Here is a 23,790-nt window from a genome sequence, read left to right on the forward strand (position 1 = left end):
TGCAAATGATGCCTTGGCAGTAAATGCACCCACTGAGGTGGGGCTGTTGTTGACACATGGTAAATTAAAAGTGGGCGGGCTAGTTCCACAACTGCAGAGACTTAACCACGTCCCTTGAGAAACCAACTTTTTTGAGGAATGCTGAACTTTTTTTTTTTTCTTACAAAGAACTGACAGCTCAAGTGTGTGGAAACCGGCCCAATACCTTCAATTCTGCTCATATGAGTTTTTAGGATTGCAAATAGTCTCTGGATACAAGACCATCGGAATGAATGCGTGTACAGCCAGGATCCTGATCTAAAAATACAGCGTTCATATCGTGTGACGACAAACGATGAGTTTGGGGAGGGCGAAATCATGGTTAAAAGCCATATACTCATGGCTACAGTAAAGAAATTTGGGCTGAAGCTGCATGGAGGTAACTGTGCAGACAAGGGAGAGAGACCCACGGCCAGTGTCTTGCACGTCCCATTCTCGGGTACTGTAGAATCTAACCACAGAAGATGCACCCTTTCCTCTCGCGAGAGAGAGGAATCCCGCTTTGCTGCTGAGCCACGCGTGGGCCCACCTGCCAAGAAACTGGGGGGGGGGGGGGGCGGTCTGGCTGCGCGCAGGAGCTTCTGGGAGTCGTAGTTTCTGACTTTGCCCCGCAGAATGTCACGCATGCGCGACTCGGAGCTAACCCGAGAAGTTCGTAGCCTTTTGTCAGGCCCGGGATGGGTGGTGAGTTGGCTTGGTGGGATGCTGCGGTGGTCCAGTGGTCGTTCCGCGCCAGGTGGGACTGGAGTTTGCAGTTCCTGAGCTTCGTCCCCTCCCCGCCCCACGCGCCGGCCGGGATCGCTCTCTGCCGGACCCGGTGCAGACGGGAGCAGAGGGCGGAGTTGGGCGCGAGGCGCGGTTGTCGGTACCTACCTATGCCATCTCTCAGGTGCTTGGTCCCCCAAGGACAGCTCCAGGCGCCAGGGACAGGCATGTGAGGACCCAGATTCAGGATGCTTTCCCTGGTTTCCAGGTCCCACGTGATCCGAGTGACGCTCTCCGCAGAGCTCAAGAGGGAAGAAGCCCTTCGAGGGCTCCGTGGACGACTAACTGCGAACCAGAGAAGAGCGGAACCTTAGGGACCTTGAAGAGGCGGTGATTGTGGAGATGGATTTGGTTGAAGTGCCCCAGAAAAGAGGTAGAGTTACTCATGGGTTGGTTCTGCATCGTGGAAAAGTTGAATTCTTCCCTTTGAAGGGAAAACCCACCTTTGCCTTGAGTTAGGTGGCTCTTGGGAAAAGAGGGCGGCTTGTCAACACTGTCTTGAGGAGAAGTGGGCTCTGGGGAGTTGCACCACTTGCTGTGAGGGTCAGTCCCCATCCACTTAAGTGTGCTGCACAGGTGTGTACCCCCAGTGGGGACATTGTCACAATTTAGTCACAAGTTCTTCCAAATTACTGTCCCATCCTGGTTTCCATCGTGGATACAAGAATTCAGCTTTGTAGTTGACAAAAATATTTTTCCACACCTTTTATCCCACTGTGTCCGTACAATTATGGTACCGTTTCAACACAGATAACTCAGAATGTGTTTAACAGGCACAGAAGTGCAGGGCTGACTTCAATACTACTAGACCAGTGTATCTTGCACTGTGACCTGTGCCAGAATTCCCTCCAGGGGTGCTTGTCAGATTTCTAGATGTCACCTCACACTCAACCAATCACAATTTGGAGGTGAGATCTAGCAGGCTACATCTTAAGTAAGCTTTAAGAGGACTTTTTTTAAAAACTAAGATTTTAGGTAGATTATGATGGGAACTTACTTATTCTAGTTTGTAGACCAGAGAGTTCTGTTTTCTGGGATGTGTGAAGCTCAGAGAAGCTAAGTTCCTGGGCATAGTCCACAGGACTGGAAAGTACCAGTTTGCTTTGGATTCCCTGCAGTCTTTAACTGGGAGTGCGTTGGGGGTGGTGAAGGGGGTTTTAGATTGTAATCTGAGTAGCGAGCCGGGTCTAGACCTTGTCACTACTGTTTCCTTGCCCTTAGCTCTGTCTTCCCAGGATTCTCTTCTTTCCCAAGAGAAGAGTGCCGAAGGAGAAATGGCCGCCCTGAGACTCACAGCCAAGTCCCAGGTGAGTCTGCGTGGGTTAAGATCAAATCCCATCTTGTGTCTCGGAGCGCGGATGCACTCCCTTTTGGATGTGGGATTTCTTTGTCCACAGAGCCCATCTAGAGACCTGAGTTCTAACTCTCAGAGACTAATGGACTCAGTAGGAAATGTTTTCCACTTGCTCATAGTACCTCTCTTCTCCATGTAGTATTTATTGTCTCTCTACAGGCAGGTAAGCCACATTTCCCTTCTTCACCCTCCCACCCCATGCTAATTTCTGTATTTGGTAATGTGGAAAGCTATTTAAAGGGTAATACTACTGTACGTAGTTCTTAAAGCTTGCATTTCTCTGAGGGAAACAGCGCACATGTGACTCTAAGTAGGACCTTAAGAAAACAGTGTGATTAGAATAATAATACATACTCAGTTAAAGCTGATCCTGGAAGAAGAAAGCCTCTGAAGGCTTAAAAACTCAGGGTCAGGAGCCAGTACTCCCTGTGGATGAATCTGGAGTGTTGGGTCTGGTTCCTCTCACTTTGGAGTATTGGGTCTACAGTGTCCTATGACTACTTTGTGTCCCTCCCACACAGAGCGAGGGTGTCAAGGGAGAATTATTGGCTATGGACTGATGGTGGTTTTACTGATTACTGTGTTCATGTTGCATTCTGAAGCCCAAAGATTCCTCAGTCAGCCTCCGCTACATATAATGCCTGTGGAAGTGACTTCTGGCCCTTTTTTATACTTTCTCAACTGCCCTGTGAGTCTTGCAGACTTTACTAACCCAAGAGACTTAAGATATTCATCTTAAACTGGCTTGTGCAAGAAGAGGTCTTTATTGACCCACGTAACTGAAAGTCCAGGTTTGGCGAGGGGAAGGATTTCGGCAGCAACGGGGAGAGCTAGCTTGCCCATTTTGTTGACCTTTTTCTAAAACTCTGCGAGGCCTGCTCTTCAAACAGGCTTTTCTTCTAGTGTCCTCGTCAAACAAGGGGAGGCTTGCATCTTCAAGGTTGAAGGTTAGCTGTTCCGCTAGTGCTGGGATTACTTCTAGCAGCATGGAAGGCCTTTTCCTCCCACCATTATCGGTGGTGGCCAAGAGTAGCAGTTTGTGGAGTATACCAGTGCACACATCCGTAGACACATTCCGCCCCTGACTCCAACGGATCGGTTTTCTGCCTGATCTCCACAGGCTTGAGTGGGCCAGCACAGAGGCACAGACAAGTCAGGGTACAGGTACCAGAAGAAGGGCGAACAGTTGGTGCATTTCACTACTTTCATACTAGACTGAAGACTGTTAATGTTACATCATCGTGGTGGATTGGCTCTTTTATGGATGTTTTTTAAGTCTGTCCTTTTTTAATTTTACTAGATTTTATTTAATGCTAATGTTGGAACTTTTGTGTTCAAATCTGCCTGAGTTGGTTAATTTTTTTAATCTTACTAGATTTAGAAAATATGTATATTAGTTTTAGTTCTTACTGATTTAATAAGCAGCACAGAACATAGAAATATATAGGTATGATAACTTTCTTCCCCAAATCAGCCCCTCACCTCTTTCTTCAGAGAATCACTGTCTGGTGTGTATTTTCCTGTATTTTATTGACTTTAGAGTATTGAATCCGGATGACACGTGACACACTGTCTTTCCTTCCATTCCCCTCCCTGGGGTGTTTTGGTTAACCTGTTCTGTAAATAGGGTAGAACTTTCAACAAGACCATGTTATAAGGAGCTCTGCTCCCTCAGTGTGTGTGTGGTGCTGTTTCTCCTCCTGAGTTTTTCCTGCCTTGCCTATAACAGTTTTCATCTTTGCTGTTCTGTTTTTTGTTTTGTTTTTCCGTTGAATTGATGAGCAGTTTATTTCCGCTGAGTGTTGACTGAGCTCTGTATCCAGATTCGAGGGTCAAGGTCACATTTTGTTTTTTATGAAGTCTTGTATTTAGTGGCTGCTTGGGGGTGGGGGGATTGCCTGTTATTTCATTTTTGAAAGATGATTCTTTGATTTCTAAAATCTCAAACTATTTTGGAAACTTTACTTTGAGAAAAATATAGACATGGGAAAGGTTACAAATAACAACACAGAGATCTCTTGTCTCCGTTTCATTGAAACTCCAGAAGTCAACACTTTTACTTTGCCTTAATCTCATTTCTGGAATTGGGACGTTAACGTTGGCATAATACAGTGACCTTTGGCCTTTCCCAGATTTCCCAGCTGTCTTATTTTTCTGTGTATAAAATTTCTGCTTCTGTCTTTTAATGTTCTTTCTATTGTTCGTATTCTTTGATATGATTTGTGTGCCCTTCTCGTGTATTTACATATTTTGAAAATACAGGAAAGGTGTTTAAAATCTAAGAAATTCCAAGAGTGCTGTGTACCCCCAGAGTTTTTAGCTGTTTAGCCTTGGACTTTGCATTTTGCTTCTTTCTTTTTATGTTCCAATATAGTTTTACAATTATTATCAGGTATAGCTTTCTTCTTATTTGGGAATTTACTAAAATCTGCTTTCTTGGCTTTTGCAAATGCTTCATGGATGTTTAAATAGAAGGTGCCTTGTGTCCAGTTAAGCATTTGTGACACATTTGTTTCAGCAAATTTGGAATATTATTCCCATTCTCTATGGCTTTACTTAAAGGGGCATGTTCACTACCAATATGTAGTCCCCCCCTCTTTTAATGTTACTAACATGTAACTTTATAACATTTTTTAAAACCGCTTTTGAGTGACATCTGTAACCTTAGTTTATCACATTTTCTCATTTAATGCCCTTTATCTTGAATTAATTGCACATTTAGCTGGATTTGCTGTTCATTGACAGTTTTTTTTATTCTGTGACCTCTCTGCAACATCTGCATTATAATTCTTCTGAAGACTATGACATGCTTTGTGTGTATTAAGGACTTATAGGAGAAGTATGCAGACATCCTTTTCTTCCTCCCTCAGTGCTTATATCTTATTTACTTTTTTGACAGAAAAATGAGAGTCTCTCTGGTGCGAGCAGTCTTATTTCTGTTGAGTCTTACAATGAGCCTGGTATAGAGTGAAAGTACATAGACAATTTGAGATCTAAACACTATTAGAAAACCCATCACTTCTCTTGTTGAGTGTGTCTCGGCCATGTGCATTGTTTCCATCAGGAACAGAATGGAAGGAAGGGGCATTGTTTTAGTCAGGGTTCTCTAGAAGAACAGAACTGACAGAATGAATATATAGAAAGGGATTTATTAGAGTAGCTTATAGGCTACGGTCCAGCTAGTCCAACAGCAGCTGCCTCCTGACAGAAAGTTCAAGAATCCAATAGTTGTCCAGTCCATGAGGGTAGCCATCTCAGCTGGTCTTCAGTAGATGTCAGGATCCCAAAGAAGTAGGCTCTACTGCCAGTGAAGGAATGAATGCCTCAGCAGCAGGATATAGAACTCGCCAGTGAGAGTGAGGGCAAGCAGGCAAAAAGCAAAGGCTTCCTTGTCCCATGTTTTTATATCAGCCACCATGAGAAAGGGTGGTCCAGATTTAGGGTGGGTCTTCTGACCTTTTAAGGTGGGACTTCCTGCGTCAAATGATCCAGCTAACTAAAAATCCCTCACAGGTGTACGCAGCTGCTTGGGTTTATAGTTAATTCTAGAGGTGGTCAAGTCGACAACCAAGAATAGCCATCACAGGTATTGACCGAAAGATGGTGAAAACAAGTGTATTTGTGTCTTAGGAGACCGTGACATTCAAGGATGTGGCCATGGACTTGACACCAGAGGAATGGGGACAACTGGATCCTGCACACAGGGACGTGATGCTGGAGAACTACAGGAGCCTGGTCTCACTTTGTAAGAACAGCTCCTTCCCCTGACTCTGAAACCCACTCACGGGGCTGACATTACTTCGTGAAAAGGAAATGCATTAACAAGCCTTCACTCCTCATTGACAAGTCATAAAGCATTTCTTTTTGGCATTGAGGAAAATGTTTTGTTTTGCTGGATCCTGAGGATTGAATCTGAGTCTTGCACAGGCTGAGCGTACACACTGCCACTGAGCTCTGTCCCACCCCATTCTGTTCTAGGTCCCTGGTGAACTGTTCAGGCTTCTGGTTTATCAAGAGTCAAATGACAGCCTAATGTTCACTGGCTTCACAGGGAGGAACCTAGGGAAGCAAAGGTGTCATTGGAATTGTATTTGTTTAAAGTCAGCTGCCTTGTCAATTGCCATCTTATCTATTAATTTAGGAGACCCCTATGTGGCCGAGGAGGCAGCAGCTCTGGGGTTAGGTTTTTCTTCAGTTAGCTCGAGAGCTGAGCAAAGAAAGGAGATGCTTTTATTTTGAAAATTCAACTAATGGGCATATACCCATCAGATAAAAGGTACAGAGCAGGGAGAGGCAGTGCTTGTGGCCCATTTTGGATCCTGCGTGCATCGCTCTGTGTGTGTGCACATGTGTGTGTGGGGGGGGGGGGGTGCGGGTGTGTGTTTGTGCACTTGTTTATTTGAGGGTGATACAGGCTGTGGTGGCCCATGTCAAAACGCCGTGTAATAAATCCCCAAAGAAATTTTAGTAACTGAAAAAGAAAGGAAAACTATTAGAAGATTAAAAACTCTAGTTCCACAGTCACAGTTTTGGGGTGCCACTGAAGTCCCATATTATTCATATTCTTTTCTGAACTGAAGATTAATTAATCTGCATTATTGTTCTCTAGCCCCACAGACAATAAGGAAATGAGACGCCTCCTTTCCCTTTACAACAGACAAGTTTGTCTTTATAAACTCAGTTTAACTTTGCACCAGTCTTAGACTCTGGCAGATACTCTAAGCCCCACTGAGAGGTCCTTCCTGCCTCTCTCCAGATGGCCTTGCCACGTCTTGTCTAAGTGAAGGGCATGGAACTAAATTCCAGTAGGGATCTTTGCGCCCTCCGTAAATACTTGTTTCGTTCATGTTACTCTCTTCCTTTCCTTTTCTTTTTAATAAACAGGGCTTCCCATTTCCAAACCTGAGGACTATAATTTGGACGCTGGAAAAGAACTACTGGAGCTTGAGGAAAACCCTCCCAAATGCAGTTACTCAGGTAGGTGAACTTGACAGGTGCCTCCGTCCGGCAGACGAGTGAATAGGAAGCACTTTGCAGAGCTTGAGAGAGAGTATTAGAAATGCCTAGGGTGCCTTGATTTTCAAAGTAGTTTAAAATTTGAAACTTTTAAAATATATAAATCAAAATAAAATAACCATCACCAAAATTGAAATTGTTTATGTCACTTTCCGCTCCTTTCTTCTTTCCTCTTTTTTTTTTTGCAACAGTAAAAATACATAAAAGCACTATAATGTGTGTGTGAATTTTCACAAGTTGAACCCATTCATGTAACTACCGCCTAGATCAAGAAAGCACCAGTCTCCTGAGAAGCACCCCGTGCCCGGTGTTCAGTCACCTCTCTCCCACGGGTCACCTTATCTCGGCATGTGACACCATAGTTAGTTCTGATTGGTGTTGGACCTCATTTAAATGGAATCATTGTATATTCTTTTGAGATTGGCTCCCTTCTCTGAGCTTTCACAGTGAGATGCACCCATATTGTGGCATGTTGTTGAGATTAGTTCATTCTTAGTGCTGTGTAACCTTTCATTATTCCAGCATCCCGGCTTACCCATTCTCTTGAAGACAGGTATTTGGAGAGTGTGCAGTTTGGGTTGTATGAATACTGCTCCTATGTACATTCTTTCACATGGCTTTTGATGAACACATAAGCTTTTTGGGGTGGGTGGGTGTGTGTGTGTGTAATGTAGATATTGCCAAAGAGGGTTTACAAAAACCTTCCCACTTGCATTTCTGTTGAGAGAAGTTACAACTTCCAGTTGTAACAATATTATCCGTGTTTATTTTAGCCATTCCTATGGCTACGTGATGTCTTTTACTTTTTAAGAAATAAACATTTGAGAGATTCAAGCTGGGCGGTGGTAGCGCATGTCTTTAATCCCAGCCCTCAGGAGGCAGAGCCAGGAGATCTCTGTGAGTTTGAGGCCAGCCTCGTCTACAGAGTGAGATCCATGACAGGAACCAAAGCTACACAGAGAAACCCTGTCTAGAAAAAACAAAAAACAAAAAAATGTAGAGCTTCAGATAAAGTCCTCTCGTTCTTTCGTTCTCTAGAAGGGACCACTTTGTCTTGAGGTTGGTGTGAACCTTCTTGTTTTGCATGGGCAGAGATATGTATGCACATGCGCGTGTACATAAAATGTGTATCTCATTGTTACAATTGTTCTTCTGTAATCTATGGTTAAGCTCCACCATTTCATTTTGCTATCAGTCTCTATTAGTATGTAATGAATTGTCTGTATTTCTTTTAAACAACATGGAGTGTGGAGTAAGTGCATTGTGTGCGGAGACTGGACAGTTTGTTAATTTTCAACCATTAGCAGAGTTGCGTGACTGTCTTTTATTACTCATGTTCCTCTTGAGAGCTGACATCAAAGTAGATGGCTGGAAGAAGATAGATGGGTCTTCAAGTGTCACATATAGTTTTATTAGATTTGTTAAGGTCTTTTCCCCATCTTGTCCACCAGTTGACTTAGTGGCTCTTGTCCATCTTATAAAAAAAAATGCCACTTGGTGTTTTTCGTTTGCATCTCTCTGAGTACTAAATATGAACCGTGTGTTTGTGACTCTTGCCTATTCTAGCCTCCTTGATTTGCTGCAGCTATTTGTAAGTTTAGATTCTAGTGTATGGTAGTGGTCGTGTTAGAAATAAGGAGGAATTGATTCTTCCAGGTTGAGGCGTAATGAATAGGCCCCAAATTTAGTATATTAAACTTTTAAATTTTAAGGTCAGATTTACTGATTTCTGTTTTTTCAATTCTGGGGTTGGAACCCCAAACCTTGTAATCAAGCACTCTGCCCTTGAGCTACATCCCTAGCTCATTTTAGGGGCCAGAGAGATGGCTCAGAAGTTAGAAGTACACACTGCTCCTGTTGACGACCTGAGCATGCTTCTCAGCACCAGGTCAGGCCGCTTGCCACTACCTATGACTCCAGCTCCAAGGAATCGAAAGCCTCTGGCCACTGGGGGCATCTGACTCCCACATACATAGCCAGATGTAGACACACATACAAAATTAAAGATATATCTTTTAAAAACATTTGTTTTGACTTTCTGTGTTTGGGTGTGGGTCTGGTGAGAGGGTTGGATCCCCTGGTACTAGAGTTGTAGAGTGTTTTGAGCCTCCCTGTAGGTGCTGGGAACTGAACCTGGGTCTTCTTCCATAGCAGCAAGTGCCCTTAACCACTGAGTTGTCTCTCTAGCCCCAACCTTTACTAATTTGGGGGTTGGGAGGTTATACACAGGGTTTCTCTGTGTAATAGTTATGGCTCTCTTAGAACTCACTGTGTAAACCAGGTTGGCTTCTGCCTCCCTAAGTGCTGGGATTAAAGGCATGTGCCCCCACACCTGGCTAAGTCCTTGCTATTTTAAGTTTACTTTATGTGAATTGTTTTGTCATACCAGTGTCAGAAGTATAATCTGAATTTTATTATAAAATATTCAAGTTTTGTTGTGCAGGTATTTATTTTTGTAAGTCATGTGAAGTGGGTCTTTTTCATGCTTACAGCCTATAATCCAACATCATTTATTGAGTAATCCTTTATCAGTGATTTGTAATGCTACCTTTTGGTAAACCCATTTGTAGTCAGACTTTCCTTTGGGCCACCAACTCACAAATAATGACATGGAGAGTTATTATGAAAACTTGGCCTTAGCTTAGGCTTTTCCCTAACTAGCTCTTATAACTTAAATTAACATGTTCTTATTAATCTATGTTCTGCCATGTGGCTCGGTTACCTCCCCTCTGTACCATATGTCCAACTTCTTCAGTGTCTCTGGAATCTCCGTTGTGCCTAGATTCATCCCAGTGTTCCTCTCTCTGCCTGGAAATCACACTTAGCTTTCCTGCCTAGCTATTGGCCATTCATCTCCTTATTAAAGCAATCACATCTTCACACAGTGCAAACAAATATTCTGCAACACCCAGTTCATATATATATATATATATATATATATATATATATATATATATATGTATGTATGTATGTATATATATATATATGAATTTCTTTCTAGGCTTATTTGTCTATGTTTGAGGACCATACTATTTTAATTACTATACTGAATAGTATTTATAATAACATAGTATTATATACTACTATACTACATATCATTAAATGTATATATACTTAGCTATACAACTTTGTATGTGGTTTCCTAGATATTGTAACAGAAGATATTCTATAAAATGTGGTTCTTGGCCGGGCGGTGGTGGCGCACGCCTTTAATCCCAGCACTCGGGAGGCAGAGCCAGGTGGATCTCTGTGAGTTCGAGGCCAGCCTGGGCTACCAAGTGAGTTCCAGGAAAGGCGCAAAGCTACACAGAGAAACCCTGTCTCAAAAAACCAAAAAAAAAAAAAAAAATGTGGTTCTTACTATCCAGATCTAATGCACTCATTGCCCGCTCCTCCCCTGACACATTTTTCCTCTTTTTCCCTCCTCTTGTTATATTTCTGACCATCTTTCCCCCATCTGATTCTCCTGGCTAGAGTCTATTCATTTTCATATTTATTTCCCTCAGTTTTCTTCTTTTTTGCAAACCTTCCAATAAGAGTGTCAGATCTACTAATTCCACAAAGCCGTGCTTTCATCTTCATTAATTCTTACCTGTTATAGAACTGTGTTTTTGTTAAGCACAGAAAACAAAAACAAAGAAAATTTGCATTTGCAATGTCTTTGCAGATGTGGAAACTAGACCTGAGAGACCTGAGAGCGAGGATTCAACTTCAGTGCAAGACTTTTCCACAGAAGACACATACCAGGTTACAAGAGCAGAAAAACTGACAGAAAATGCTGTGTATGACTCCAGCTTGGAAACAGCTCACAATTGTGAGCATTGGTTAGAGCATCAGCAAGGAAATCAGGAAAAGCACTTAAGACAAATGCTCCCTCACATGAACTCCCTCCCTGTGGAAAAAGATAGTGAACATGATATATATTGGGACAATTGCAATCAGAAACCACTCCTTATGACTGATGAGAGAGTTCCCAAAGGATCCTATGACTTTCATACACTTGGGAAAAGATTGAAGCAGAAATCAAACTTAATGAAAAAGCAGAGACGTTATAAAGAGAAAAAACCTCATAAATGTGATGACTGTGGTGAACTCTTCACTTACCATTCAGTGCTTATTCGACACCAGCGAGTCCATACTGGAGAGAAACCCTATACCTGCAGTGAATGTGGGAAATCCTTCAGCCACAGAGCCAATTTAACTAAACACCAGAGAACTCATACTAGAATTCTCTTCGAGTGTAGTGAATGCAAGAAAACCTTCATAGAAAGTTCATCCCTTGCTATACATCAAAGAATTCACATTGGAGAGAGACCTTATGAATGCAGTGAGTGTGGGAAAGGTTTTAACCGAAGTACACATCTTGCACAGCATCAGTTGATTCATACTGGGGTGAAGCCTTATGAATGTAATGAATGTGATAAAGCTTTCATTCACTCATCAGCACTCATTAAACATCAACGAACTCATACTGGAGAGAAACCCTATAAATGTCAGGAATGTGGGAAGGCCTTTAGCCATTGCTCATCCCTTACTAAGCACCAGAGAGTTCATACCGGAGAAAAGCCATATGAGTGTAGCGAATGTGGAAAAACTTTTAGTCAGAGCACACACCTTGTTCAGCACCAGAGAATTCACACTGGAGAAAAGCCTTATGAATGTAATGAATGTGGGAAAACATTTAGCCGGAGCTCAAATTTTGCTAAACATCAAAGAATTCATATTGGAAAGAAACCCTACAAGTGTGGTGAGTGTGGTAAAGCCTTCATCCATTCATCAGCGCTTATTCAACACCAGAGAACTCATACTGGAGAGAAACCTTTTAGATGTAATGACTGTGGGAAGAGCTTTAAATGCAGCTCATCCCTCATCCGACATCAAAGAGTTCACACTGAAGAGCAACCCTGAAAACGTACTGAGTATTAAGAAATGGAAGTTGGCTTTATCACTGTGTTTAATATTTGAATGTTTAAATAGAAGGTACCTAATGGGACCCTCAAGAGCATTTGTATATGTATATGATTTCACTTGTCTGGTGTATAACTTTGAACAACAGGTAATGAAAACCTCTGGCTCTGGATCTCGAAATTTTTTCCTCCCAGTTTTCCAAATATGCAATTTTTTTTAAATTCTGGCTATAGATCTCAAAATTTTTATTTCCAATTTTTGAATTACCCTATTTTTTTTAAGTCAAGAAATGTTTGGGAGACACTAGTGCTGTGAACATTGTGAAACCTGGTTTCCCCTGCTTAGTAAGAGCAGGGCCTGCTGGAGCCTTTCATTTCATAAGGAAGCCTTGTTTTGTAGGTTAGACTTGAGACTTACAGCCTTACCCTCGGGAAGACACAAAGTTGTTACTCTGAACTCAAAGACAGACACATGCTATCATTTCCTGAGAGAGTAATTTCTGTGTTAGAAAGTAAAGGCTGGGAGGTGAAAGTTACTTAGGATTCCATCCCCTAGAGAGTGCTGTCTAATCTGATGAACATAACTAAAATCTATTTCTCATAAGTTCTAAGCTAGGTTTACATGAACGCATTGGCCATGGATTCACGTGAATCACACTGTTATCCCTTTGTTTTGAAGATTCGTTTTCTTGTTCCCTTGGAGTTACCCTAAAGTACTTAGTGGATCCGAGTCTTCACTTGACTTTGGTTTGCCAGGGTCCTCTCTTCCCATCTTGGGCACTGATTGAGCCCCCAGTTTTTATAGTCAGACCCTCAGGGAGAGTTCATCCCACCACATCATTCAGCTCTCTGTGAACTGTGCTCTGCCACTTTCAGAAAACTCCCTAAGTGTGTTGCAGTTTGAATATGTCTGAAAAGTTGATAGGGGTCAGTGTATTGTTTTATCTGGGGTCCCAATCAAGAAGAGAGCTGAAGCAACTATGAGGCATTAGGGCATACTTTCCTGACAAGTGTTGGAAAAGCTCGTGGGACAGCCCTGAAGTGGCGCACCTGAGGATAAACATCTTTCTATCTTCTGTTTATCTGGCTTTCATGTCTTACTCACATAAGTCTGTTATTCCATCCATTAGTTGGTCGTTATCCCTGACCTCTTAAGTAAACATGGCATGAAATCCTAGTGATCTCTTAGTGTAAGTGACAGAGGTGACCAAAAGCCAGTGAGAGGATGGGAAACACAAAACCAAAAGCTCAAGTAAGTATTTAGTAAAACAATTACAAGTTATATGAGAAGAAAGTATAGAAAAATTATAGGAAAACAGTAATCGCAGTTTTTTAGTTTCTCGTCTCTTGAGTCCCACCCTTCCAGTTCATGCGCTTGCCTTCCCTCTATCATTCATTTCAGTACACTTTGCATTTTGTGACTGAAAGAAGCTAGGGGCTAGTTTAAAGAAGTGGTGGTCATGGAAAGCACTGTCTGGTGGGTGAATGGAGTATAAATTCAGTAGTGATGGAAACCATGGAAAGTAAGGGTAAAGGACTCTTCATAGAGACATTTTGGAATGAACAGAAACTCACTTAAGGAGGTTAAGTTGGGTGGAAAGGCTTAGGGTATGTCATGGTTAGGGTTTCTATAGGTATGATGAAACACCATGATCAAAAGCAATTTGGGGAGGAAAGGGTTTATTTTGGCTGATGCTTCTATATGATGGTTCATCATCAAAGGAAGTCAAGACAGGAACTCAAGCAGGGCGGGAACCTGGAGGCAGGAGCTGATGCAGAGGCCATGGAGGGGTGCTGCTTACTGGCTTGCTCTCATGGCTTTCTTTGCTCAGCCTGCTTTCTTAGAGAACCCAGGACCACCAGCCCAGAGATGGCATCACCCACAGTGAGCTGGGCCCTCACCCATCAGTCACCAGTTAAAAAAATGTCCTACAGCTTGATCTTAGGGAGGCATTTTCTCAATTGAGGTTCCCTCCTTTCAGATGACTCTCACTTGAGTCAAGTTGACATAAGAAAGCAGCCCGTATTGAAGAAAACCAAAGGGTTGACTGAACTACCCAACATTTTCCAGCATTATCTTTGCTATTCTTTTTCAATGAAACATCAATTGGAGAGAAGTGGGTATGCTTACTCAACATTATATATTAAAAAAAAAAAAAACGGTACAAATCTGGCAGGTAACTAGTTTGGTTATCAAGTCTTTCATAGTTGTTATTTTCTCATGTATATTTTCACTTTAAAAAAAACAAACAAACAGAAAATCTCACCGTGGGAGCCCCATGTCCATGTTTTCTCTTTTTCTCTCCTGTCTTAGACTCTATTGCTATGATAAAACATCATGACCAAAAGCAACATGGAGAGGAAAGGTTTTATTTCAGCTTGTGTGTTCTAATCACAGTCCACCATGAAGAGATGTCAGAGCAGGGACTCAAGGAAGGAACCTAGAGGCAGGAACTGATGCAGAGGTCATGGAGTAGTACTGCTTACTAGCTTGCTCCCCATGCTTTGCTCAGCCTGCTTTCTTATGCTGTTCAGAACCACCCACTCAGGTGTGGCATATGTATGTATAAGATCGGCACAAGTTCAACCCAGGTAAAATCTCAACACTAAGAAGGGAAGTAGCCACAAATTTCCACTCCCAAACAAAAAGGTATTCACAATTGATACCTGCTGCCGCGCCCGCACGGCAATTGAGCCCGAAATCTGGCGGGGGAAGTCGGGATGAACACAGCACGCACCAGTTAAGTTGCAAGCATCAGGACTCTTTTATTCTTTCTTCCCCATCTTATATACCCTTTCAGAAGGAGGAACAAGCAGAATTGTTTACCAAGCACCCAGGGTCAAGGAAAGGCCAGCATGCCCCAGGAAGCCACAGCTGCCAAACCACGAGATGTACCGATCAGCAAAACATCTGCGGAACAGCCTGACCTCAGCGCACTCAGAACAGGGGAGGTGGGGGCAGTCTTAGAGGGTCAGAGCCATTCTGATCCCAACAACCTGCTAGGAAAGGAAAATCACTTGTCTCCAGTGAGTGTCACTGAGTGTGCCAACCACACTCCAGAGCACACCCCGTGCACAGGAGTAGTTGGCCAGCACAAAATGGACTCTGGTTTGATTCTGTTTTGTTTTGTTGTTGCTTTGTTTGTTTTTTCTTTGTTTTTGGTATTTTTGTCATATTGTTTGGTTTATTTTCTTTTTTATTGAGGGGGATTTGATAGAGAGAGGAGAGAGAGCACATGAAGTTGGGTGGGGATGATCTGGGAGGAGTTGAGGAAAGGAAAAGAATATATTATATGGAAAAGCTTTGAATTATGCTGGCTATGCATAATATGTTCATACCTTACTTCCCTTCCATCTTCTCAGCTTGCCCATAAATATGTTACTCCCCTATCAGAAAAGTGCATGTCTGTGAAAGAATCTACTCTGTGAAACCAGAGATTCAGGCATTGTTAAATCAGGAATTGTTTACTCTCTACCATTGTTTCCTCTGTATTGGTTATATTTTCCTCAGTCTATACTACGGAGACAGATTCATCTACTAGGAACTCCAAATTATTAAATTACTCCTACTGGGTCATCACCTCTGATACTGGATTGTTACCCAACCATTGTCGTGAGTCTCAGAAGTACCCCTTTGTACTCATGCAGGGCACTGTCATCTAAACTTTTAACTGCTGTCTGTAGCAGGAATCTTAAACGGTCTTATTAATAAGACAAACCCAGAGCCAGGTATTGGTGTGACTGCTGGAGGATCAGAGAAGCAGAACAAGCCACAGCTACCTCACCTTGCCAGTTCCTCAGCTGATCCTGTTTCCTCAGACTGGAAGCCTCTGAGTCCTCATCCAAATGAATCTCAGCTGAACTGTTGCTCAAAGGCCTAAAAGCTTAACCAGCCTAGTGCCTGGTTTTCATGCCTTGTATACCTTTCTGCTTTCTGCCCTCACTTCCTGGGATTAAAGGCTCACTTCCTGGGATTAAAGGTGTGTGTCACCATGCCTGGCTGTTTCCAATGTGGCCCTGAACTCACAGAGATCCAGACGGATTTCTCCTCTGGAATGCTAGGATTAAAGGCATGTGTGCCACCATTTTCTGGCCTCTGTATCTAGTAGCTGTTCTGTTCTCTGACCCCAGATAAGTTTATTAGGGTGCACAATATTTTGGGGAACACAATACCACCACAGCTGTCTTTACTGCTCTCCCCCGACCCCGCCAATGTTTTTCATCTCTAAGAGGTTCAAGGGTTAGCATTATGTAAAGAAACCTATTTATAAAGAGTTGGTGCCCTGTCCCTCGGGCCAGGTTATTTGATGAGACCCGAGGAGGCACCTCCTGAAAGATCAATGGGGGTGAGAGAGAAAGGAGACCAGGCACATAAAGGAAGACAGAGTCAGTCTGAGTCGCGTCAAGGTCTCGTTTATTGACTGGGTATTGAGGCTTATAAGCAGGGCTTCAGGCAGGGAGGGGGAGCAGGGGAAGCAAAAGGAGAGAAGAATGGAAAATTCCTAAGGGGGGGTGAGGTCGCTTTGGTCCCAGGCCCCTGCAGCTGGCTGATTAGCACGTACTCCAGGAAGTTGTACAGCCTGCGGTTAGGCCAGGAACCTGTTTTTGCAAGGTTTGATAAAGTAAGGAAGGTCACACAAAATTCAAGACACAGCTGTCCGGAGTCGGTCCCCAACAGTTCCCCCTCTTTTCTCAAAAATGGACCAAGTCCGTGTGATCGGGGTGGCTAGGGTCCGAGAGAGTCCCTGTCTTAGGCTACACAGGGGGCTTCCCACGCTCGGCAGCGTGCCATGTTGAGCCGGTCTTGACGACCTCTGTATGCTGTTGTCCCTGGCGTGAGCCCTGTACTATTCCCGTCATTGGGTACCCTCTAGCAGGACCGTGGGGACGTTAGGGCCTTAAGACACTGAATCTGAGTCCTTGATGGGGCTCCTGGCCGGCCTCCTCAGAATCTACTCTGTGATAATGAATCGAGACATGTTGTGGTAAGACCGAATCAATCTGATTTTTGATAAACCGAGTCAACTGCTGAAAGGCCCAGGGACCAAAGGTAATGAGAAGGAGAAAAACAACTAAGGGGGCTAGAATGGTAGGTAGCAAGGTGGAGAGCCTGGGGGACCCTTGCAGCCAATCTTCAAACCACCCATGCTGATTTTCAAACTCCCTTTTTCTTTGGGCTAGCCTTTCCCTTAATTTTTCCATCGATTTCCTGACAATACCAGTATGGCCAGCATAAAAGCAGCATTCTTCCTTCAAGGCTGCACTTAATTCCCCCTTCTTTAAAAATAGTAAATCCATACCTCTTATGTTTTGTAACACAACCTCAGAGAGCGAGGTTAAAGATTTCTCCAGAGCAGAAATGGATCTTTCTATGGCCTCTAGGTCAGTAGTCATAGCCATTTGTAACTGCATAAGGTGGTTGCTCTGAATGAGGGCAGTAGTTCCTGTACCAGTTCCTGCAGTGATGCCCCCAATACCTAACAAGAGGGCAATAGTCAAAGACACAGGTTCTCCAGTGTATCTGCCTCTCTGCTCAAAGAATTCCATATCGGAGACTAATTGGACCAGAACATAAGAGTTTTCCCATTATCAATGGCAAAGCGAGCTTCCCCTTATTCAGTTTTTGCCATCTGCAAGTGTGTCATGGGTTCAGAGGTGGATATTGGAATTCTAGCATCCTCAGTTTAGTGGTACCCAGACATGAATCATCATTTAGTTAAGACATCAGTGATATAAGAGCCAACAGTAATTAGCAGAAGCACAAGGGCCAAAAGCCTTATGATGGCTGACAGAGTTCCTTATCCTCAAGGAACTTGGAACTTTATCTCAGGTTCCCTATGACAAGAAATTCCCTTTTGATCTAACATTCGGGGGGGCAGGAAACAAGGGCGATGTTTTCTCTTCTGTAATTACTTCCTGCTGACATTGGGACGTTGTTGTCAAGGCCCTGGAAAGCCAGAATGTTAGTCAAAGACAAGAGGGAACATTTTATTGACCAGCTGAAGAGATGGTATGCATATCGGCTGAATTGGTCCATATCAGCTTTCAGCAAGTTCAGGGCTCACAGTCATTTGCAGTAGGTTGTCACCAGCAAATGATGTTTGAATATATCTGTCAGCCAAGTGGAAACCTGTTGAGATAGATATAAACTAGGAACAGGAGTTAAAACTTACAAACTTATTTGGAACTTTTAGACCCATAGTCTTAGTAATTGTAGTATTATCAATTTGCCCTGAAATCCATAGTGTCTTTTCTATCTAGAGAGCCAAGTATAGATTGGACTGAAATTTCCTTGGCCCAATGAAAAGCATCTGTAAGTCTATATTTAGAACCTGTTTATCTTTTTTTTTAAAGAGACTTATTAGCTTTAATTAATTAATCCATTGATCAATCAATTACTAAGCTGAGAAAGCTATAGCTAGTCCAGTCATCAATGTCATCAAAGATCTGAGAAGGATAAACTTTACCTGAGTGCAGACTTTTAAATCTATTTAAAAAACAGCAGGGACTATCCATTACCCAGACTGCCATCATGCCAGGCTCCTATAGTCTTCATAGTGTTGGCAGGACAGGTGTCAGGACAGCATCAGTCTTGGCTGCTGGGGAGCTTGGAGTCTCTGTTTGCTATAGTAAGCTTTTTATCAAATAATGTAAATGCCATATTTAACAGGTCTTCAACAGGTTTGAGGACCATTATCTATTAAATGTATCTGAGCCAAACAAATCTAGGCCCAATCTTGAAAATATCTCTAAGTTTGGTAACAATAGCCAGGCCAGTTTGTTCTCTTATAGATTTATTAGTTAAATATACCTCTCAGTATTTTTTTTTAAATAGAACAGTTTATGCTTTAAACTAGTATCTGAATAGCCAGATGACTAGTATTAACTTGTATTCCTTAACATAAAGGACATGCAAACTCAGACATTCAAAACCAAGCATACATGTGGCCACATTTTTCATTCATACCTGTAGAGTAGACAGACATTTTTACAACTATGACCCTTTGGAGTCTCAATGTAACAGCAGAATAGCAAGACAAAGAAATCTGAAACATGTTTCATTTTTTTTATATATCTCAAGTCATTTTTTTTAAAAATCATTATTTAAGCCTTTTTATCCTCAGACCTTTATACCTTGCTTTTACGTATTTTAATAACTTGCATTTTACATATTTTTTAAAACATTTTTTATCTTAACCAACAATAATTTGAAACCAATTCTCTTAAATGATGGCAAGTATTTGTAACCCATTGAACTCAAATGACCAAAACCCATGTTAATTTTTATTTTCCTGTGGAAACAAAAGCATAATTTTCCCAGTATCTTGAACTGGTAATTTAACATATGTTTTTAAGCAATACCAGGACAGAGAAGGGTTAACAAGAGAAGCTGCTGGCCTGCAGAAGAGACCTTGAAGTTATCACAGTAAAGGAAGGGAGGGGGAGCAGTGGGCATAGAGCGTGTCCTTGGCTGCCAGTATTCCTGAAAAAAAGTTTTTGTTAACTCCTCTGACTAAAGTCAGATTCTCTGCTCAGTGTTCACACAGTTTTTGTCAATTGCAGGCAGTCCCCATTGCCCTGCCCAGAGCTCCTGTCTTTGCCCGCCTGTAAGGAGAGCACGCACCCCCACCCTTGCGAGAGCTGCCAACTGGCTGCAGTCCTGATAGCAAGAGAGCTAGGGAGGGAAGGAGGTGGCCTTTGTTATGCCTCTCTTTCCTCCTCTTCCTTTAGGAAAATAAGGGAGGTTAGTAGACAGAAACAAATAACATTTACACAGACAATCCAAGAACCGGAACATCGGCACTGAGACGACGGCCTCATTCACAGCCAGCAAACCCCTCTTGCAGTATGCAAGCCCCATTTGGCAGGAGCTACCTGTTTATCTCAGTTCAATCAGGGAGTGGGGGTGGGGGACCCAGTTCCCTCTATTGTGGCTCACACATCCTTCAGTGGGCTAGGCAAAGGTCTAGTGGAGAAGAAGGGAACTGTCCCATAGCGTCCGTCACAGTCAAGTCAACAATGAGAACAGTTAATACATTACACACAAGACCAAGGGCACATGAAAAAACTTTGCCCCAACAAAACAACCAACAAAGCTCCAAGAACAATGACAGCCTGATGTGCTCTGGGTGGGGGGGTAACCCTCCAGGCTCAATCACATCAAAAACAATCCAGACTCGAGGATCTCTGTCCTTAATCAAACAGACATCAGGGGCTTCCACATCCCTGTCAGTCAGACATGTACCTTTTTTTCTTGGAAGAGAAGGAGAGAGTAAAGTAACAATGATCACAACAAAACATACAAAAAAAAAAACCCCACAAAATGGCTCTGACAATTTCCCGGGACAAAATACAAAGTGGCACTTCCTCCCACCGTGGGGGAAGATACCCAAAGATGCTCCTAAACCAAATGGTCACCTCTGAGGTGGCCTTAGGGCTCTGGGACATCTCCCTTTGCCGCCAGGTTCACTGTCCGGACACGTCTGTCCCAGTGAGAGCCTGCAAAGTACAAATCAAGCCTGCAAAGTACAAAACAAAAGTAACAAGACAGAGAGACACAGACAAGACAGAGAGCGCTCTTACCGGTAGATGTCGATAAACCTCTGGACCCTTGGGTGTCAGGCAGGGGGAGTTTGAGAGAAAATCCTCTGAAAGGGCTAGTAAATGTGAAACATGCCCATCTCCCTCTGCTTCCTTTAGAACATCTCTAATCACACCATAAAAACTAAAAAAGGCATCGGGGACGTTTTCCCCGTCTCTGAGTAATTTGTTAATATCTTTTCCAACCTTGTTCCAAGTCAGAGGGTGAATTCCTGGTCCATTAATCACTAACCAGGGACATTTCTCCTCCACATATTGGAAGAATTTTATTAAATCCTTTTTTTTTTTAGCTCTTATTCCTCTCTCCCTAAGATTACCTTTCATCTCCTTGAGAAAAACAGCCTCTTTAGATAAATTTTTGCCCATGATCGATGGGACAACACACTTACCTCAAGACTCTCCCGCGTTGCACAAGTGATGTGGTCCGGGCGTCTCTACCCTGATCCTCTCCGGGGCCCCTTCTGTTGTCCGTCGTCTGGCAGGTCACCGTGCCTCGAGCCCCACGCGTTCGGGTGCCACTTGACCCGTCCTGCCGGCCAGGTTATTTGATGAGACCCGAGGAGGCACCTCCTGAAAGATCAATGGGGGCGAGAGAGAAAGGAGACCAGGCACATAAAGGAAGACAGAGTCAGTCTGAGTCGCGTCAAGGTCTCGTTTATTGACTGGGTATTGAGGCTTATAAGCAGGGCTTCAGGCAGGGAGGGGGAGCAGGGGAAGCAAAAGGAGAGAAGAATGGAAAATTCCTAAGGGGGGGTGAGGTCGCTTTGGTCCCAGGCCCCTGCAGCTGGCTGATTAGCACGTACTCCAGGAAGTTGTACAGCCTGCGGTTAGGCCAGGAACCTGTTTTTGCAAGGTTTGATAAAGTAAGGAAGGTCACACAAAATTCAAGACACAGCTGTCCGGAGTCGGTCTCCAACAAGTTGGCAGCATCTCTGCAGGCTCACCTAATCCACATCAGTGTCAGTGGATCTTAGCTGCAGAGATACTAAAAAAAGAAACATTAGCAAGAGCCAATACAGTGTATGTAAGCATTACAGCTGCAGTGGAAAGGTGTCCTGGCAGCCAGGAACCAAGGAATACCGCAAAGTCACACTGCACAACGCACCTCACACAAGAGATTTATTTGGGGGGGGGGACCAGAAGGGTGGCTGCCTTTGCTTGGGCGATAAATGACGGCCAACTGACAGGATACAGGGCTTAGAAAGAGTTTCTTGGGAAGGGGTAGAACTTTTCAGGGTGGAGCTTTCCAGAGTGGAGATTGGTGGGACTTCATACCCATAGATGGGCTTTTTACTCTGTAGGATGGGGGCAGGGTCCAGCAGTTAGGGCAGTTAGAGTATTCTGTGGGTGGAACCTGGCAGTTAGGGGTCCTCGGGGGAGGGTGGCCACTCACGTGACTCGAGGGACTTACAGTATAGAAATACCCTGTCACTTTTATCAGCTGTTCTGTCCAAAGAACAGTGTCAGGTATAGTGGAACAGTTGGTGGGTGTCACCTCAAGGTCGGGTACAGGGGCACAGTTGGTGGGTGTCACCTCATCTGCCCCCCCTCCCCCGTAATCCACAGATATTTTCCTTTTCTCCATCTGGCTTCATCCTTGTCAGCTGTCACTTCTGTGGGCTCATGGCACACTTCCCCACCTCAGTTAGTCCCTGGGCTGGCCTTGCACTCCAGCCAGCTTGCCCGCCACTGGAGCCAGCTTCTTAAGTGTGACAGGCTCCAGACTAGCACTGTGGCTCTCACCTTCCTGTTAAGCACACCGGGTTGCTGAAAGTATCCCAGGATAGCCAAACAATCGCCACACCTGTTGTGCGGTATCTGTACACTGTGTGAAGCTGTATTGCTGTCATAAAAAGCTGACTGGTCAATAGCTAGGCAGGAGGTCTAGGAGGGACTTTCGGGCAGACAGAACACTGGGAAGAAGAAAGGCAGAGTTGCCAGCCAGAGACGAGAGGAAACAGGAAGTGCAAGATAAGTGATAAAGATGGTCAGGTGGTGGTGCATGTCTTTAATCCCAGCCCTTGGAAGGCAGAGGTAGGTGGATCTCTGTGAATTCAAGGCCTGCCTGGTTTACAAAGTGAGTTCCAGGACAGGCTCCAAAAACGACACAGGGAAACCCTGTCTCAAAAAACAAAACAAAACAAAAAAGATAGAGGTAATGCCGTGTGGCAGAACGTAGATTAATATAAATGGGTTATTTTGAGTTATAAGAGCTAGTTGGGAACAGGCCTAAGCCAATAGGCCAAATTTTCATAATTAATAAGTCTCCGTGTCATTGTTTGTGGGCTGACAGTCTAAAGAAAAGTCAGACTACACACCCCCAGTACCCCTCCCCAGGACAGGATTAACCCTTTTTTTTTTTAACCTGTATTGATTTATCAGTTATGTCCCCTGTGAACTTCTCAGGCTTTAAAACTTCCAGAAGCTCATAAGTACATCATTGGACTTTCTGTCTTTTCTCTATGAATGCCAAGGTGACACAAATCTTGCTACATCTGCCATTTAAGTAACCTAGACAGCCCCTTTCTCTGTTTTGCCCTTCTCTTATCTCCTCTAAATTCTTTTATGGTTTTTATAAGTCCAATTTAGAAGTCAGGGTAGGTCATGAAGATCACCAAAGCCCATCCTACAACATAAAGATTATATCCCACCATGTGCCTTAAAAGCCCCATTTTATGCCCAAGGTCCCTGATGAATCGACCTCTTAAATCTCTGGTAAACACAAGCCCATCATTCCCAACACCATTTGTTGTAGAGGCTGTCTTTCCTCCAGTGTGTGTCTTTGGCATATATATGGTCTATCATAGAGAAAGGTCCATGAGCTATGAAAAAATGTATATTCTGAGGTATATGGATGGACTGTTCTATAGATGTCTGTTAGGTTCGGTTGATCTGTGATGTCACTGAATTCCAATATTTCTGTATTCTGTCTGGGTAGTTTGTCAGTTTATGAGAGTGGGGTAGTGTAGTCACTTACTACTCCTGTTCTTGGGTTACTCTTTGACTTTACCTCTGGTAGTATTTACTTTATGAAGCTGGGTGCAACTGTGTTTGGGCATACAGGTTTAGAGTAGCAATATTCTCTTGATGGATTGTAGTATGAGGTGG

The 23,790-nt window shown here is 43.4% G+C and overlaps 1 protein-coding gene across 2 annotated transcripts; it reads left to right on the top strand.

The window, feature by feature from the left end:
- The first annotated feature begins 630 nt into the window (after window positions 1-630).
- Znf286a (zinc finger protein 286A) lies at window positions 631-12,246 on the top strand. Of its 2 annotated transcripts, none has more exons than XM_052757385.1 (6): window positions 631-723; window positions 1,013-1,177; window positions 2,026-2,111; window positions 5,789-5,903; window positions 7,043-7,135; window positions 10,842-12,246. In XM_052757385.1, the coding sequence occupies exons 2-6, from the start codon at window positions 1,147-1,149 to the stop codon at window positions 12,080-12,082; spliced, it is 1,566 nt and encodes a 521-aa protein (XP_052613345.1). In that variant the 5' UTR covers window positions 631-723; window positions 1,013-1,146; the 3' UTR covers window positions 12,083-12,246. The 2 variants fall into 2 exon arrangements, with proteins under 2 accessions (XP_052613345.1, XP_052613346.1); XM_052757386.1 differs by lacking the exon at window positions 631-723 and adding an exon at window positions 730-928.
- The last annotated feature ends 11,544 nt before the right edge of the window (window positions 12,247-23,790 follow it).

The sequence above is a fragment of the Peromyscus californicus genome, unplaced genomic scaffold (genome assembly GCF_007827085.1).
Source record: "Peromyscus californicus insignis strain IS unplaced genomic scaffold, ASM782708v3 Scaffold_3__1_contigs__length_106647218, whole genome shotgun sequence".
Lineage (NCBI taxonomy): Eukaryota > Metazoa > Chordata > Mammalia > Rodentia > Cricetidae > Peromyscus > Peromyscus californicus.